Here is a 20404-nt window from a genome sequence, read left to right as displayed (position 1 = left end):
GTGTCAACAAAAACCAAGTAAAAAAAAAAAAAAAAAAAAAATCTAAGAAACTCAATTCCACAAATTAGTGATGTTCCACATAAGTTGCATTAGTTAGCCAAGTAGATATATAAAAAACCGCTCACAAAACAGGTAAACTGCACAAACGAACTTCAGTGTCAGAGCCATTCCAAATTCCTTATAGACTGACTCTTCATACCGAGCACGAAATCCCTTAGATCAGGAGCTTCTCGATAGCATCCTTGAGACGCTGAATCTGAGATTTCAACTGGCTTGTGTTGTTCGATATTACTGAACAAGCGATCACTGATTTCGTTACTCCACATGCTCTTCCCAATGCTTCTTTCGAAGCTACAAACACATATGGCACATTCTGCATTCAGACGGAGAGACATATAAGGGTTAGTTCAAAGTGAGACCACATAATGATGTCATGTATATATAATAATGCAGCTTGTTCAAATAGGATAAACTATATATAGCTATGATGAATCATGTCGAAGAATGAACTCGAAGCTACGCTTTTAAACATCAACTAGGATAGCTATAACATTTCATATTTTCCTCAAGAGTAAACTAAACAAAGAAACTTTCATGACATGAACTCAACAAAGAAACAAAACTGCAAGAAAGCAAAACAGACTGTTTGCAAGCTAAGACTGGCTTCTTAATGCGTCAAAGAAGAATCTTGAGATATCTAACACAATATCATCAAAAATCTGACAAACACTAGCGTATATCTCTATAGGAGATGCATCAAGAAGCTCTTTAATGCAAAAGACAGTTTCCAAATCATAGAGACAGAGAGAAAGAGATCGTAACCTTATCTTCGGCAAGCAAAGGAAGATGAACAAGAATCTCGAAGGGATCAGCATCAGCAGCCATAACAACGAACTCAGACATCCCACGGTTCAATGTCTTGGTAGCTTCGTTAGCACCCTTCTTGAGCTTCTTGTAGTTGGTAGCTTGTTGAACAAGATCCAGTATTGTTATCGAAAGCTCACCATCTGCTAACGGATACGCTCTAGAATCCACTGCCTCTTCCGTCATCTTCGTTAAGGTCAAAGGAAGAAGTTAGGGTTTTTAAGGATTTGACAATGTTCTCAATAATCTCCGAGGAAGAAACTTTTGGGGTTTTCAAGGATTTGACAATGTTTAGAAAATCTTTTACCCACGAAAGAAAGAAAAAAAGGTATATATAGAAACATGAGTCGGCTCCTCGTTGATTCGGGTCGGTGAAAATAGAGGCCCGAAGGCCTCGAACCGATCTTTGTTGTCGGTTGTTTCTGCCTAATTCAATTATTTCGGTTAAGTTCGGTTACGTTGGTCCAATTTGGTTAAATCGTTTTACATCTCTTGTTGTTTTACATCGTTGGTCCAATAGGTACTTCTTAAACTTAGTTGGATTCAGAGGCTTAATCCAGTCTCATTCTTGGAGATGAGAATGATAAGTGACTGACTAAGTGTTCTAATATATTCACACTATCTTCCTCAAAAGCTCTGAGCTTCCGACTTCGATCATTCTCATCTTCTTTAGTCACTTGGATGTGTTTTGTTTATCCACGATTTACTATTCTCTAATAAATCCTCTTCAGTTTCAATATTTGCAACGAGATTTACTTTTGATTGAGATTAAGTGTTTTAAGTCGAAATCTAATTGCAACAGACCAAACTGAAAAGAGTTTACATATTTAGAAGTCACTTATATATAGAAGAACACTATCTTCTCTTACGACCTACTACGTTACATAGGTTAAGCTAATGAGTACTAAGACTGCATATGGGTTTAGGATTTTGCCATTTCCTTTACCCCTAGGACTGCTACTGCTACTGCACCTGAAAATCAAACACAGATCAAGATAGTCAGATTTTAAACTCGAACACCTGAAAAAGTCAGATTTCAGATGAAGCTCTTAAAAAGTTTAGATTCAGGTGCCAACTTGAGGGATATACTCAAGCTCTTTAGATTCATTACACTTACACTTGAAAATAGTCAGATTTTAGATGAAGCTACTAAATTGTTTGTGCTAAACTACGACGTTGACACAAGTTCCACCTCCTAAGACTTCAAATAATGCATCTATGATAAGATTGGAAATCTCACATCTAAAAGAAAAGAAGATGAGGCCTAAAGAGATAAAATACTAACTCGACGAAAATACTCATATCATTAGATTCATTACACTTACCTTGATCTAATGTTTGGGCGGCTCAGAAGTTTCCCCTGCTTTGCTCATAACTTCAGCTTGAAACCCTTGGACAGAAAACCACCCCTGAGATTAAACCATAAGATGTTTTAAGCATGTTGGTACGGTTAACCATTTGATACCTAAAGAGGCTAAGACTCAGATTTTCCTTATTATCAATTTCTACAATTCGATCAAGGAAACAAAACGAGAAAGAAACCACTGGCAAGAGATGAGAGTACCACCTTTTATTACTCTTCTGCATCATCTGATCTTTCCTGCGCTGAGCTTCAGTAGGATCTCCTTTACATCCCAAAACAAGGCTACTCACGAGGATATCTGCGGTGAATGAACTATCACACTCTATTCCAACAGTTGTAAGAATCTGACTTTCCAAATCAAACCACATGAGATTCTTGGCGTTGTTAATCTCCATCAGAATCTTGCTCCTGTCCTTGGAATAGAGCAGCGGTCTCACGAAGTCATAAGATTCTACACACTCTGGTTTCGGCACCGTAAACATCTTAGTCCAAGATTTTATATCTTCGTATTCCCTCAATATCCAAACATCTGCATAGCTGAACTCATTGTAACACATCAAACAAACGCAGCCATCTAACACACCTATATCCATGTTATCTTCTATGTAAAGTTCCTGTGGGAAACTGAGGACTCCAAGATCATCAGAGGCAAGATCAAATCTGATTATCGTGTTAAAAGCGATCAATCCTTGCTTCCGAGGCAAAATCCAGTGAAGATGATTCTTAGCTAAAACACCAAATCCACGGCGAGGCAACACATCGTAATAGAAATAGATGAAGAGAATCTGAACCTCAAAGAGAAGATAGACCCTCTTCCACGAATTCTTCTTCAAGCTGAAAACTTTGATCTCAACAGGGTAACCAAAATTATCATTGCCTCCTTTACGCTTAGACTGAAGAATCCTCACAACTTTGAAGTCGTCGCTCACAGAATCATAACCCAAACCGTAAAACACATACTCGCGAGTGATGTGACGTTCTGGGAAATCAAGAGGCTCAATTGGTAAATGGTGAAGCTTCCTGGTCGATGGATTGAACAGAGCCATATCAACAGGAGAGTTTAATAAGCCGACGACACCGTTCAAAGAACCAAAAACCTCTGTAAAACCTCCGGCTTGCAAAGGGTGGTCGATGTCTGAGACGTTCTCCGGCGCGTCGAGCTCCACCGTGCGTAGCATGCGAGGTCCTCGGAGCAAGATCATGAGATGGTCTCCCGTTTCGAGTCTACGACTGAGGTGAGACGAGACGAAGTCTGGACTGTCGATGAGAGAGAAGCATGGCTTCGAGAGGACGCGACACCGTACGAGCGTAGCTGCTGAGAGACGGAGGAAGAGATCGTGGATGAGATCCATCGGACACTCCGCCATGTTCGTTCGCCGGAGAAATTTCACAGAGAGAGAGAAATTAGGGTTTTCAAAGGATTTAAGCGAAATGATTTTTTTGAGAATTGAGAGTGGTGACTGAAAGAGGGGATCCGCGTGTTCATAGTTCGGGTCAACTTCTCGGGTTTCGATTGATTCGTGTTGGTGAAAATGGATCTGAACCGAAATCATTTCGGTTTATTTCGGTTCAGTTCAGTTACATTGGTCCAATTTGGTTATTCATGATTTGTTGATTGTAAATTTCCTTCACCGGATTGAGCTAAGAGCACCTCGAAATGATTGTCATAATTTAACAATTAAAAAAATTAAAGTTACAATAATATTAAATATTAAATGTAATAAATTTTTAAATTAAACACTCTTTGCAAAAAATTGTAAGACACTTAAGACATTATGTTACGTTTGAAATACTCACACGTTAAAACAATTTTTATTGTTTTAGTTATGGAAAGATCTTCTGATATGATTAGAGATGAGATGGTCTAAAAGGCCAAGTAAACGAAGAACAGATTATTTGAAGAGACTTATCAATGGCGTAAAGATTTAGTTCTCGACACGGCAATCAAAGGCTGGGTTTTGATCCTTCGAGGGGCTCAACGGGTCGCACAAATTGCATAGGGTAGCCACAACCGTGACTAATTTTAAGAAAATGGGTCAATATTATATTCAAGAAAGATATATGAATATGTTAGTAAAATTTTTTAAAGTGAAATAGTAACTCCGTGCATAACTACATATTTTTAATATGTGTGTTATAGATATATATGTTCAACTATAAGGAGATTATAAGATGTATTTCTAATTCTCATTATTGCCTTAAATATTTTTTACCAATATAGTAAAGCATAATTAGTTTTAAATAAATATATATCACCACATATTGGAAGACTTTAATTATTTTATATACAAAACATAATAAATTAGTTAACTAATTCATATGAGGTATGTTATGCATATTCGAAGACTTTAATTATTTTATATTTTCACGGTGACTTCTATATATTTTGAGAAAGAAAAAAGCCGTGGGGGTGAAGGGGTCTTTCGTGAATGGTTTTCCTTGGTCTGCGAAGAGCTTTTTCATCCGAAAAAGAGTTGTTCGTTCCCTCAAGTGATGATGGGAGAAGGTTCACTCCGAATTCAGGTTTGTGTTAACTGTCAATGCTTTTGATATAATTTAGGTGATTTTCTAGCTAAATAAGTTTGTTTATTGCTGCAGCATGCTATCACGAGGAGCACCTCAGATACTTTCGGTTCGTCGGTAGATTCATCGCTCTAGCATTAAAGAATGATATACAAATAGTAGTGGATGCGACCTAATGATACTAGAATTTTTGTGTGTCCTAGTAGGTTCAATTAACTTTATGCAATTGTAATATTTAAGGTGTCAATCCAATTGAGAAACTTTACTATCACTCAAGATGCAATCAGGATTTTACAAGTCAAGCAAATTCAAAGAGAGTGTTTATGTCTAACAATCCTACAATGATAAAAATGCAAAACGGAAATGAACTACAAGATTAGAAACGAACATACATGACAAGAAGCGAAACTGAATGAGTAAAAGCAGAAAACGATTTTAAACATGAACTAGATAGCAAGAACAAAAATGCAATATCAATCAAAAAGATAGAAGTCCTAAGGATAACAGTAATTGATGTCGGCAGAGTCTCCTAGTCTACCAAGTGTTTAACATGTCACAAGCAAACTATCCCTAGACAATGAACATCACAACTTAGCTAATCCAATCTCTTGGTAAAAGCTACTCAGACTCAACCACTTCCATACCCGGCTCTCACTAGAGAAACATGGTTGAGCAGACATGACAAACACGTTCATTCATGTCAACAAACATTCTAGACAACTAATCTCTTAGGCTAGGAACGTAAGTCTCTGGCACTAGTTGGTCAGACATTTCATCAAACACCTTTTGGGTGTGAAAATGTCTCAAACCTAGTTCCAATTGATGAGAGAGAAACTAGCATTTCTAACACTAGTCCAGAAGGGAATCATAAAAATCAAAGCTTAAACACTCTACATCCTAAGATCTTCCACCTAATCTATCCCATCCTCAATGAATACTACACTACTCAGATCCGAAAATCATTATTCAAGATACAAACACAGAAAACATTGAAACAAGCATTATTAGGTAGATAAAAATAAGATGAACAACTTTTGAGAAGGAATCAAGTACAAAAACTGAATAAACTCGGAGATGTCGGATTACAAGTCTGAGAACGTTTTTAGGTGGCTAGGTTAACCTTAAGAACAAAAACGAAAATGAGATTAAAGATGAGATGTCCCCAAACCAAGACTTAACAAAATGTATATGTAGTAAAAACATGTGAATCCTTAAAACTTAAAACGACAAAATAGAGCGTCGGTTCGGGAATCTCCTGAAGCGTGTGAGACGGAACGTCTTTCTGACATGTGCAAAAAAGTGGTGGCTCGAGTGGGTGATGGTGTTGGCTCGAGCGGGTGGCTCGAGTGGTGGAGGGTCGAGTCGACGGGCAGCGGCTCGAGCTGGGTGTATACGCATCCACTAAAACAATGATAACTCTTGAACCACACCTCCGATTGGCTTGAAACAAATGACATTGGAAAGATGACTCAAGTCTATATAACTTTGATGAAGACGTTGAAAGCTAAATCCCACTCGAGTGGAACGGCTCGAATGGGGTGGCTCGAACGACGGTTCCGGAAGTGTTGTGAGAATGGCTCGAGAGACGGTTCCGCGAGTGTTGATGACATCCATTCCAGGCATGATGGATCACGTGGGATGCTGGTGCTTCTTCCTGGGAGCGCGTCCAAGTCGGATGTCGGTCGAGTCACATGACGTCCATTCCGGACATGCTTGGTCGAGCCGCATGTCTCAACCTCCATTCAGTTCCAACAGTCTGGACATCTCTTAAACACCTGAAATAACTCCAATATGCAAGATGTATGCAAGACAAATGCAAAGACTACCTAGATATGTATTATTATGCAAAAGAGACTAAAAACAATGCAAAACAATGAGTTAAGAGAACAAAATGAATAACAAATGCACGATGAAAGAGCGTAAAATATATACAATCTTTCCAGAATTATCTGTTACATCAAAAATGAAAACAAGTCCACAACCATGACTTTTATCAAATTCTTCAGAATCAATCTATGAGAGTTTTTTATAAGACGTGTAGGTGTCATAATCTGTTTCTTCGCGCAAAATCCTCCCAGTAAACTGCAGTCTCGTAACTAGCTTATTTTAATGAATAATTAAGAACTAATGCTTTAGATGTAATTGTTAAGTACCTAATTTTGGATTGGCAGCTAAGGGTATCAAGATGTTGTATTGATAAATGAGCAAAAAGACATACTATAAAGTATGGTGGATAAAGTGAGAATTTTTAATGCTTGATGTTGTGCTTTGACAAAATTGAATCTGGATTAAGCTGTATATCTGAATTAATTGGAACCAAAAGTATTGGAACCAAGTCTGCACTTTCATTATTTTAAGTAACTTTTGACATTTGACTTTGAAAACAAATTATTTCAGTCAATATTATATTAAAGAAAATATATATGAATATGTTAGCAAAAATTTTAAAGTGAAATAGTAACTACATGCGTAACTACATATTTTTAATATATGTATTATAGATATATGTTCAACTATTGTAAGATACATTAATAATTCTCAGTATTGCCTATAATATCTTTTACTATATAGTAAAGCATAATTTGTTTTAAGTAAATATTTATCAGCACATATTGGAAGGCTTTAGTTATCTTATATATAAAAACATAATCAATTAGTTAACTAATACATATATGTCCAACTATAAGGAGATTATAAGATGCATTCCTAATTCTCACTATTGCCTAAAATATCTTTTACTATATAGTAAAGCATAATTTGTTTTAAATAAAAATTTATCACCACATATTGGAACACTATAGTTATCTTCTATATAAAAACATAATCAATTAGTTAACTAATACATGTGAGGTATGTTATGCACAAAGACTTTACGTAGAAATTGAGTATTAGTGAATAAAATAGATATATTATTTTCCATCATACATAAAATTATACCGTTATTACTAAAACAACAAGTATGGTATTCATATATATATATATATATATATATGTGAATTATAAAATATCTAATGTCCAATCTAGTCACAATATTATTTTAATGCATGTCAACTAATACATTATTCTACCAATATAATTGTTAGAAATATAGACTATCATCGAGTCTTTTTTTATTCACTTGATTATATATATTTGAATAATAAAATATTTAATGTCCAATTTAGTCACAAGATTATTGGAATGGCTGTGAACTAATACATTCATTATTTGAAAAATAGACTTGTCAGAAATATTTTGCACAAAAAAAAGACTTGTTAGAAATATAGACTATATAACCGAGTCTTTTAATTATGTTTTATAACAAACTTAAAAAAAAATAATAATAATAGACTTATTTGTAGCTGACGACAAGAAAATAACAACTAGTATATATAGACTATAAATTTATAATCGAATCTTTTTATTATTATTATTATTATTATTATTTACAAGACACAATGCAAGTACTTTGCTAGTGATGAAAGAAATTTAAAAACTAGCAAAATCTGGTCATTTTATTTTAGTGACTATGGTTTGCTTTTTATTAGTTGATGCAAGACTTATAAGCTTTATGCCAATCTATCTATACCTTTCCATTAAATTTTTGCAAAATTTCATGAGATTTATCATTTAGGTAAATATACATTAATATAATATTTTAAAATAACATTTAGTTTTAACACAATAATATCAATTTTGAATAATAAAAAAACAAATAAAATTAGAGAAATATATATATATATATATATGTATAATTATTTTAAGTAAGTTATATATTCGATAATGTATGATTTGAATAAATAAAAGTGTAAAAAATATTATTGACATTTTAAAAAAATTGTTATACATATTTTTATGATTATTAAAAATAAATTAATATTATTTAATACAACTAATTATGTATATAATGCCAGACTAATGATCGGGTATATGTAAAAAGCATGTATTCATGACATTCATTTAATAATTATAATCACCGTGGAAATAGTCGGACCCTAGCTTTTTAAACAAGTTCTTGAATAAGAATACATCAACAAAAATACTTAGGTTCACCCCTAGAGGTGAACCTCTCCATTCACCTCTCTTTTCAACCAATCAAAATTTTCTATACATTATCTCATTTTAAAAATAAATTAAAATAAAATTAAAAAGCAAAACCAATTAAGGAAACAAACTCTGTATACTTTTAATTTAGGAAATTTAAATATTAGCTTGGTTTTGATTTTACAACTAGAACAAAATTATGTGTCGGTTTGGGTTTACAAATAAATTGTTTAGGGTTTAGATTTTATAATCAAAACGAAATTATGTCGGTTTGGGTTTACAAATATTTTTTTTAGGGTTTAGATTATATAATTAAAACGAAATTATATGTCGGTTTGAGTTTACAAATGAGGTGGTTAGAGTTTAGATTTTATAATTAGAACGAAATTATATGTCGGTTTGGGTTTACAAATGAGATGATTAGGATTTAGATTTTACAATTAGAACGAAATTATATGTCGGTTTGGGTTTACAAATGAGATGGTTAGGGTTTAGATTTTACAATTAGAACGAAATTATCTATCGGTTTGAGTTTACAAATGAGATGGTTAGAGTTTAGATTTTACAATTAGAATGAAATTTTATATCGGTTTGAGTTTATAAAAATGTGGTTTAAATTTTTAATTTTACAATAATATATATAGATTTTATTTCCATATTTTACAAGGAGGTGAAAGAAGAACCTAAGAGCATGATTACTAGTCGTTACTCTTAACGACACTCTCACTTAAAAATTGAAAAATAATGATAAAGCAAATCAAAGAGAGAGAAACGCTTCTCTGAGCATCTGAAGCATTGGTTCTTTAAGGTATAGCAGTTTATAATTGGCCAATATTTTTTTTACAGATTTTTTATTTAAATATATAATAATATTTAAAAAAAATAATCAAAAAACATTATTTTGAGCAATCCTCATGGTTACTCCCATCCCACTAATGATGGTCTAAGTATTGTTCATACATCAACTATGATGATTAAATAAGAATACATCAAGTATAATGATAGGGATGAGCTTCAATTAATTCTTAATGGTGTCACAGTCACATCATTTAGAAAAGACTTTTGGTTTTGGAAATCAATTAACTTCAAGAATTGAATTCGTCTAAAGTCTTTTGAATATTTCAAAATAATTCTTCCCGAAATCACTATAAATAGAGAAGGGAATCACCCACTTAGTTTGTATCACCACCACTACAAAAGCACAACAAACAAAGAAACACAGAGCTAGAGAAAGCATTTTGTTAAGACCAAAAATGGCAGCCCCCGCCTCCGTGGTAAAAGCTTCGTACTGGTTCCCAGATGGAGAGAACAAGGATCCCGTAACCTCGGCGCAAACCATTCCCGCAGAACTCTCTACTCACCTTTTCTGCGCCTACGCCGATATCGACGCTGACACCCACAAAGTTTTTATCTCCACACAGCAAGAACTCATATTTTCCACCTTTACCGACATCGGCAAGTGTAGAAACGAAGAGGTGAAGACCCTCTTTCCGTCGGTGGAAGAAATGGAAACAATTCTGCGTTTGCGTCCATGGCAAGTAAACATCAGTCACGGAAAATGTTCATTGATTCTTGGATTTCGATCGCTCGATCAAACGGATTCTATGGTCTCGATTTAGCCTGGGAGTACCCGAACAATGAGACTGAGATGACCAACTTTGGGGACCTAGTTGGAGAATTGCGATATGCGGTTGACGCGGAGCACAGACGCTCCAGCAAACCGACTTTGCTGTTGACGGCTGCCGTTTACTACTCCTCGGTTTACAAGACTTTTACCTACCCGGTTAAAGTGATGAAAGATAACTTGGATTGGGTTAATATTATAGCCTATGAATTTGACGGTTCTTCCACTACCATTGGTCCACCAGCCGGTCTGTATAGTCCTGATTACCCAGAAGGTATATAAAGTTTCTACAGCAAAGTGGTCGGAGATTACTGTATCTCCCCGACGACTTTGATTGGGTACGACGATATTCAGAGCGTCGTGACAAAAGTGATATACACTAAGTGCAACGGTCTGCTTGGTTACTTCGCTTGGAACGTTGGAGCTGACGATGAATGTCATCTATCTCTTGCAGGTTCGTCTTTAATTTGTACTTTTACTTTACATATATATATATTTTTTTTTAATATGATATGAGACCACAAAAATATATACTTCATAGACAACCATTGGAGGAGCTCCCAATCGGATAACCAGCAGTACTCTTATATACGTATTTTGAAATTTTACAGCATGGAAAGCATGGTCTGCTTAATAGACAACCATGTCGGAGGAGTTCTCGCAACGAAAAAGTTAATGAAGAAATAAATAAATAAAAGACGATTGAAGAATAAAACATGTTTGTTTATGTTATTGTAAGAGACTAATAAAACACGTATGTCTGCTTATCCCTTTTTTCTGTAATTATAAAAAATAAAAACGTTTGCTTATATTATTGTACACAAAATTTATTCAATAAAGTGTGATTTCTGTGAAAAAACTGCATTAGAGAAAGAAAAAAAAACACATTATATTTTGTCAGAAAACCTAAAAATTAAGAAGAGAAAGATTAAGGATCTATCTAGCTAGCCAACATTTGCACATGGCCACTAAGAGCTCAGCCTTCGATATAAAACCCAAAGTCAGGATATCTAAAACCAAAAATTAAGAAGAGAAACAAATTGTAGTTAATTAATTCAAACATGAGGACATCTTTGTAACTTTCTTTTAGTGCTAAACCAAATAGACATACCGATTAGAAGAGAAGGAAAAAAAATTCTTTTCTTTCAACTTTTTTTCTTCATTCATTCTGTGATGACGTAAAAAAATAAATAGTAATAACTAATAACAATGAATACTATGATGTGTGTACTAATAATTTACCTCTACTCCTAATAACACTCTTATATCAAGGTCTTCTCCGTACATCAACCACAATCCTATTTGCGTCGTTGGAAAGACGTCTTCATATTTTAACGGAAAACAAAACATATATACTGACCAATCCTATTCAACAGGGGAATGTCCAAGCCCAAACCAACTCCCCTATTAGTATGATATTGTCCGCTTTGGATTTAGGTGACAAAGCCCGCACGGATTTCTTATTGGACTCCTTCCCAAAATGTCTTATACTAATTGGAGTTGGTTTTGACTTATATATTAGAAACTTATTTTCTAATCTTCAGATGTGGGACATTGTTTGTATCCCAACAAACTTCCCCTCAAATATGTACCACAATACTTTGGCCCTCCTTTATTTCTGATGTATTTTTGAGACACCCTTAATCATGTCATCTTTTTGAGAGATCCTCCCACACCGAACATAGAGCCCACACCCACTCCCCTAGGTCCATTTTTCGACCTAAGCTCTGATACCAATTGTTGGGCTTTCCAAGCCTAAGCCAACTCTCTCCTATTAGTCTGATATTGTCCGCTTTGGGCCCGAGTGGTAAAGCTTGCACAGATTTTTTATTGGGCTCCTTCCCAAAAGGCCTCATACTAATTGAAGTTAGTCTTGACTTATATATCCCTATATTAGTAAATGAGAAGTACAACTTTACCTATGCCAAAAATACCACTGTAATTTAGTCTAGAATTCAAAGTCATTAAAGGTAGATTAGTCCATAACTGTATTTTGGATCGGGTCAAATATATGAAATTACCCTAAATCTAGCAATCAAATATTTAGCAGTCGAATCTTAAATGGGTTTGGTGTTTACCCATTTACGAGATTTTTAAAAGCTTAATCATTTAATATAAAAACATATGTAGGTTAATCTTTAATTCATTGTCATATCACGACAATTACGTGAATCATTACGCTATTCAATCCGACGTCAAATTGGAATATTCGATCCGTACAGATTATTCGAAAAATCTTACTAAACCATTTTTTAGTAATCTAATTGATTTCTAAATCGTAATCTATATATAATAACAATCCGAATAAATGCGACTAACAGTTGTGTTTTTTCAATTGTACCAGTTGGATATATTCCGAAAAGTCGTGATGGTTTATTAAAACGGTTATTTATGAAAAGTTACAACGGTTCACTGTAGGGTTGTGTTTATTGGATCATTCGTATCTTTTGAAATTTATATTTTTTTGTGTGTCTGTTTGAACTGTTTTCAATTTTTTGCCATGACACAAAATAATATAAATTTTCAATCTCAACAGTTTTTACAGATTTCTAAATTATTATTCTCTAGCATTCATTCTTTTAAAAGTAAAGAATTTCCTCCAATTCTTGATTTAAATATAAAAATTTAATAAAAATACCTAGAGTTTTTTTTTCAACAGTTAGATGAATTATATAGTGAGTTTTTGAATTTGACATTTTTAATATGGTAATAAAGATGTCTTCTATTTGAAAGCAGTTTATATGGATTATTAGGTATAATCAAGTGCAAACAGTTGCGATTTTTCGTAGTACCTTTTCGTAAATTTTTGTTTTTATTTGTTTAAAAAAAAAATCAAACGGTTGTATATTTTCATTGTAGAGTTGTGTCTTTTCACTATATTTGATTTATATTTTTTCATCAAAACGTTTGTTCTAATAGGTGTATGACGTCATTGACGTGTATCTATTTAAATAGTTATGTCTTCTGAACTCTCTTTACATTTGTTTCTTCATCAGTAACCAACAAGTTCGTTGAAACAAATTTTTTATTTTATGTTGAATCTAAATAATTGAATATTAATATCTAATATTCAACGTTATATTATAATCTAACTAAAATTTTAGAAATGATTATAGCAATAAAGAAATTTAATACAACTTAATATAGAATTTACAGTTGGGTCTATTTATCGTAATTTTTGTAAAGTAATATTTTAATATTTAATATTTAAAAGTAATAATAACAATTTGAATAAATGCAAACAACAATTGCGATTTTTTGTAGTATCTTTTGTGAAAAATTGTTTTTATTTGTTTTTTTTCTCCTCTAACAGTTGTATTTGTTCATTGTAGAGCTGTTTTTTTCACTAGATTCTATTCATATTTTTTCATCATAACTTTTCGTTATAATAGGTGTGTCTATTTAAATAGTTATGTCTTTTGACCTTTTTTATAATTGTCTCTTCAGCAATAACTAACAAATCATAGTTCGTTGAACCAAATTTTTTGTTTTATGTTGAATTTAAATAATTTAAATATTATTATCTAATATTAAATGTTATTCTATAATCTAACTAAAATTTTAGAAATGATTATAGCAATATAGAAATTTAATAAAACTTACTATAGAATTTACAGTTGCGTCTATTTATTGTAACTTTTTTTCTAAAACTCTTTTGATATTTAAAATTTATGTTATCATGTTTTTGAAAGTTGTGTATTTTAATTTCAATTTTTCTTTGGTATAGTTTCACTAATTATTAAATACATTTTTAATTACAATTATTTAATAAAAATTACATTTACTCATTACAACCATTAATTTAATATTCTCAGTTAAGATCACTTTGTCATTATGATTTTTTAAATTGTAGCTCTTTACCATAATTCTCCATAAAATATCTTATATATTTATAATACTTTAAACAATATTTTTTTACAAATTTATGTCTATTCTACATAATATTTTTTGTTTATAAGTTTTTATTCTGATGGTTGCGTTTTTAGTAACAGTTTATGTTTAATGTTGATGTATTCAAACTATTTTATTACATTCAAATGATTTCATAATGTATAATTTTAAATTTTAAATTTATTCAATTTTTCTAAAATACTTCCCCCGTAACATCTTGGGGGGTCTGAATCCTAGTATCCTTAACTAACTTTGAAGAAAATATCTATATAGTAAAGAATATAAGTATTACCTAATTAATTATACAATAAATACTACGAATTCTAAGAATATACCCTAAGATCTGCCATAATCGGTGCTGCTAGACGTCTTCCTATAAATACTATGTTAGTCATCCAAGGTTGAATCATTATACCTTCTACTCTTTCTTTCCTGTCTATTTTATTTACCTTTTCGCTATGGCTGCCACTACAACTCCAGTTATGGCACACGTTAGTCTTTTTTAAAAGTTTGGAGATCTAAATCTTTATATATATATATATGTGTGTAATCATGTTTAACCCATTAACGATTTTAATTTGTTCTGTAGGAACCATGTATTGGTTTTACTACAACGAAACACCAACCATCTCAATATAGAAGAAGAATTTTCTACTGAGCTATGGACTCCATTTCTACAATTTAACAATGGCGTTTCACATACTTTATAAACCTATAAAAACAAAATCAAGCTTATTATATCAATCTATTAACTATTGGGAAAGCAATCTAGCTTCTAATTATGGTTCCATTACAATCATTTGTGATGGTGCTAATTAACCATGGGCCATGGCCTGTAAAACTATTTTATTAGGAATCGACCATTTCTTTTTAATTCAACAAATTAACAAAACAAAAACAATGAATCTTATTATATAAAGTTGGATTTTGAAAGTTAGTCATTAACAAGATTTTGACATGTGTCAAATTATCAATCTCAGATTTTGACATGTGTAAATATTTAATAGGAACAATTTAATTACAACAAAAAGAAAATATTTTGTTTTAAAAAATATTAATAAAGTAAAAATATAATTAGAAAAATACAGTTATCCCTGTCCGAGGATTTAATCCCGTTGATGTTTCATATCTATTATCTAATCTGACACACCACCCAATACCCGATCATTTTGCCTTTGCTTGTTTACCATACTGTTACATAACTAACACGAATATGGTTCAAATGTTACAATTGGTAGTTCTAACAGCAGAAACACGTAGTTGATGGCAAAAAAAAAAAAAACAGCAGAAACACGTAGCTTTGTTTATCTTTATATCTGGAATCTATTTTTGTCATCAGAATTCTTTTGTGACTTGATTAAAAAAAATCGTCTCGGCTGATATCGGACTTTGATTGAAAGATAGTCATAAAACTAGAAACCGATCATTATCGACAATGAGAAACGTGTTTACGTACCATATGTAAAGATCATAGCAACGGTACTTTAAAGACAAGGCAAAATTGGATACAAGAAATTATTGAAGAATTCAACTCCTTATATTATTGCATTTCCAAAAGTTATATGAGAGACGTTTCCAAAATCTATTACCGTTGGTGGTACACAATGTTGAGAGATAAAATGAGTAACTACTTATGTGCTCTGGACTTTCAAATTGGTACACTACTTATTTACATTGTGGCAGTCCTATGTATTTGTGTAATATGTTACTGTACTTGTGTTGTATCCAAATGTTCATATTATACATACTATTGATTTTCGTTATGTACTATTTTTATCCGGATGGTATATTTTGTATACAATTCACAATTCTATCGTGGTTATCAAATGTCATCCACACAATACACACAAAGTACATATCTACATAAGTGATAATTTTCAAGATATAAAGCGTAAAAAAACAGTGACAGAAGGCAGTCAAAAAAAACAAAAACAAAATCAGATGAGTCAAGGATGGAGATCATTCATGAAAAGATAAAATATGCACACACTCTTAAAGTTATCTTAGAGAATATATAACCAGATTATTATGTTTTTGTCGCATATCATATTAATAAATGCAAACTTATACAATAACATTAGTATAATCGGACTACCACAACCACATCCACTCTTAAGTAAATTTCTGTTCAATTCGATTCATATTCCCTTACTTCACTCTAATTCGTTTCGTTTAATTATATAAGATCTAAAATATTCATTTATAAAGGAGTGTTCTATTTCAAACAAATTTATTACACAGTCGACAAAAAAAAAAAAAGAAAAAAAACAAACTTATTACACAAATAGCCGATATCTCATGAAGTACATTATTTGTTTTGAAAAGCATGCGGTGAGCCACATTATAATGAATTAAAACTATAAAACTTTCAAATATGTAATTTTATGTAAAATAACTGAAATATTTCTTCGCGCTGTAGCGCATATCCGATTCTCCGATTCTAGTTAGAAACTTATTTTCTAATCTTCAGATGTGGGACATTGTTTGTATCCTAACGTAGAGTATATGTTACTGCACTGATATTCATTACACATCTAATCACTAATCTTCAACAATTTTAATCCTTCTGAAAACATCAATAGAATGATATTGCCAACTTCTATTCCTACACAATTCCACTAACTAATTATTTCAATGTTTCTTGATCAATGAAAAAAACAAAAACAAATTGTTGTATGGGAAGGACAGAACTCTCGATTATTCAACCGGAAAAAATGATTCCATATATATCTACAAGACTAGGTTAGCATCTGTATAGACACCAGAGAAGAAACCAATGGATGCGAGAAAAAAAAATATCGCTTAGGTTAGCATCTGTATAGACACCAGAGAAGTGATGAAACAACGTAAAGGTTTAGAAGGGAGAAGAGTGAGTACGTAACTGATTAATCCCAACGATCCGATTTATTTGTTTTGTCATATGAACCATTGATTTTTGTTATATATATAATAGATTGGTAAATAGTGCATGAGGGTCCAGAAATTTACTTTAATCAAGATCAAAAATATAAATGTTTAGACTATTAAAAATTATTGAATAGTCAAGATCAAAAATATAAATGTTCTGGACTTCAAAGTTGTGAAGTTGGCTGCACTACCCAAGAAACACGAATCCACTACTTATTTGTGTTTGTGTCACTACCAAAAAAGGGGTGTATTACATCAATTAAATTATATCACAATTCTAAATGATAATCATTTAAATTAGTTATTGATACTAATCTGAATGGGACACTTTATGTATCCGAAACATGTTTAGACGATGATCTTCCTGTTCAACCAGGAGTACTTATTGCTCTTGATTTCTTACGTTCCTTCGACGTCCCTATAACTTCAATGCAGAAAGATGAAAACGATTAGATGCAAATAGGTTTTGGTTTCAACTATTTTATGCAAGTGGGGTTATTCATTTATTTAATTTTATCGTTTCTTTCTTCTTATCTCTTGTAAAATATATGAATATAATTAAAATTTAGTTGTTGTCCAAAAAAATATATCAAAATTTAGTTATTATAAACATATTTGGAAAAGCTTCTTGAAAAAATAACAACTACCTATATATTTCATTACCTCTACCTAAAAAAAGATCAATTTGATTACGTATCTCTTATATGCATGAAAATCAAATACTGTCTTTCTTTTGGCATAAAAAGGTAAAGCATTAATTAGTATATACAATTTTGTTATAAAAATAATAAAATCTTCTAAAAGTAACATCAAAGACTTAAAAAATTCAAACCATGTGTGAACACTCTAAATCCTTGTTTCAGTTGCAAAATGTGAAATTTGTAAAATTAGTACCTTAAAATTAGAATTAATACTTTTATCTATGTATTAGAATTATCTTTTTATATTTTTAAAATTGTTAAAACAAAATTTTTAGAATTATCTTTTTGTTTTAAATTTTGTTAATTAAAACAAAAGTTTTGTATTACACATGTCACGATGAGTTACTAATAAGATATTGGAATACACAAATCTAGTTTTATATTTAAAACAACCAAGCTTGAATATTTTGAATATTTAATTTTAACTTTTGCTTCTTCAATCTCTATTTCTCAGATTATGCATGTTCTTTCTTCAGCCCTAATGGAAACACCAAACGACACGACACAACATATCTCGGAGGCCATAGCGACAGAGATTCTAGCAAGGTTACCTTTGAGAAGCATCTCTAGATTCATATTTGTATGCAGAACATGGAAATCAATACTCGAGTCTCCTTATTTCCGCCGTCTCTTTGTGTCTCTGCACCAAAACTTCTTCTTCCTCTTGGTCACTACTGTGCGGAGGAAGAGAAATCATAAGCATGCGTGGATGCGAGACGTGGGATCTTCCAAAGTCTCTAGCGTCGTATTTTCGGGATATTCAGTCCGGAAATTTATATTATGCGGCTTCTTCCTCTGGTTTGGTATTGATGAACGCATCTGATGAAGCTTCCTACGTTGGTAATCCAGTATTACAACAGTGGCTTAGAATCCCTCGCCCTCCACATCCATCTGATACTATTGTCTTCGGTTTTGTGACGCGCCTGGACAAGGACGGTGTTGTTCTGGACTTCAAAGTTGTGAAGTTGGCTGCACTGGTACCCAAGAAACACACTTGTTTGTGTCTGTGGGTATATTCCTCTGAGACTGGCATTTGGACACGCAAGCGACTTTACTGCCCTCTTTACATCACCAGCCTATGTAAGCCTATGAGTCTGAACGGGACGCTTTATGTATCTGAAACAAGTTTAGACGATGATTTTCCTGTTCAACCAGGAGTACTTATTGCTCTTGATTTCTATTCTGAATCCGATCTATGTCGTGTCATACCTCTCCCCGATCATAATGTGAATCACAACCGGGACTTCAAAAGAGCCTTGAGTGCATCCCACGGATTTGTCATGTACATGAAAACATTAGCTCAAGAAGGAGACAATCTTCTCAAGGTTTGGAGGTTGAACAATGATTCAGGGGATGAATGCTGGAAACTTCTCTGGGGAGTTCGACTCCCGTTTGATGATATCAGAAACTATGCACCCATAACAATGCATCCGTTTGATGGCAATATTGTCTATTTATGGAGTCAAGAAAACCGTTATTTGGTATCATGTAACTTGCAAACACAAAACTACAAAATCCTTGGAGATGATGGTCATCAAGATTTTTTTATAAACTAGTCTCTTTGTAAGAAGTGTATGGATGAGACTTTTAGATCAAGCTCAGCTGTGGAGTATGGAGTAGTGATCAACCTCATCCAATTCGTGCTCCCAAAGTGGATGGAATCGTTGCCTCGTCCTCCCCAAGTTGAGATGATTGATACAACTTCACTGCTTTCTTACATATCTTCACTGCCCAAAGCAGAAGAAGACGAAGAAGAAGAATAGATGCAAACAAGGTTTTTGGATTGGTTTTTTTTTGTTTTCACGTTTTTTTATTCTGTATGGTTTTTGGATTTGGCATGATGACAGCTTGTTTTTTTTTTAACTTTTTTTTTTCTGGTTCTTGTGTTGTCTGGTTTCCCAAGTTTTGAATTATCATCCTCTGATCACTTTGATACACACACCGTTCTAATATAGTTGTTGTTGTAGGATTTAAAGGAAAAAAGAACACAACTATAAAGAATTACTCTCTTTATTAGCTTAAGAAACTATCTCAAAACTTAAGCTCTCTTTCTCAAATATTCCTCTCAACTCATAAGTTATGCCATAGTTCTAGCATCTCCTTATATAAGAAAACCTTAATCCTAATCCTATTAGTAAATACTTTATATTTAGATACCTCCTAAATATATGATAGTCCTTATCTCTTAATAACCACATCTCGGTTTAGGATTAGGATATATTCTCTTCAAGCTTAGCCAATATTCTCCCTCCTAAGCTTGAAATCATCTCCAGCTAAGTCTCTTACACCAACAAGCTCCCTCATCTCTCTAAACTTGATCCTCTCTAAGGTCTTTGTCAAGATGTCTGCTTTCTGCTCACTCCCTCGTACATGCTCAATTTCTACAAGTCTATTTTCTACACACTCTCTAATAAAATGGTACCTTGTGTGTATATGCTTGCTTCGTCCATGGAAGACTGGATTTTTAGTAAGAGCAATGGCAGACTGGTTATCAATTCGTATCACCAC

The 20404-nt window shown here is 32.7% G+C and overlaps 2 protein-coding genes and 2 pseudogenes across 2 annotated transcripts; 2 read left to right on the top strand and 2 right to left on the bottom strand.

Moving 5' to 3' along the window:
- On the bottom strand, positions 65–1225 carry LOC104718074 (NHP2-like protein 1). The gene is made up of 2 exons (XM_010435749.2): positions 823–1225; positions 65–373 (listed from the first exon to the last, which is right to left on the bottom strand). The coding sequence occupies exons 1-2, from the start codon at positions 1048–1050 to the stop codon at positions 215–217; spliced, it is 387 nt and encodes a 128-aa protein (XP_010434051.1). The 5' UTR covers positions 1051–1225; the 3' UTR covers positions 65–214.
- LOC104718073 (F-box protein At4g22390-like) lies at positions 1602–3697 on the bottom strand. Its single transcript, XM_010435748.2, has 3 exons — positions 2432–3697; positions 2190–2273; positions 1602–1836 (listed from the first exon to the last, which is right to left on the bottom strand). The coding sequence occupies exons 1-2, from the start codon at positions 3592–3594 to the stop codon at positions 2234–2236; spliced, it is 1203 nt and encodes a 400-aa protein (XP_010434050.1). The 5' UTR covers positions 3595–3697; the 3' UTR covers positions 1602–1836; positions 2190–2233.
- LOC104720188 lies at positions 10027–10679 on the top strand (annotated as a pseudogene).
- LOC104720187 lies at positions 18378–19452 on the top strand (annotated as a pseudogene).

This window comes from Camelina sativa, chromosome 10 (genome assembly GCF_000633955.1).
Source record: "Camelina sativa cultivar DH55 chromosome 10, Cs, whole genome shotgun sequence".
NCBI lineage: Eukaryota > Viridiplantae > Streptophyta > Magnoliopsida > Brassicales > Brassicaceae > Camelina > Camelina sativa.
This window is presented reverse-complemented; position numbering and strand designations above follow the sequence as displayed.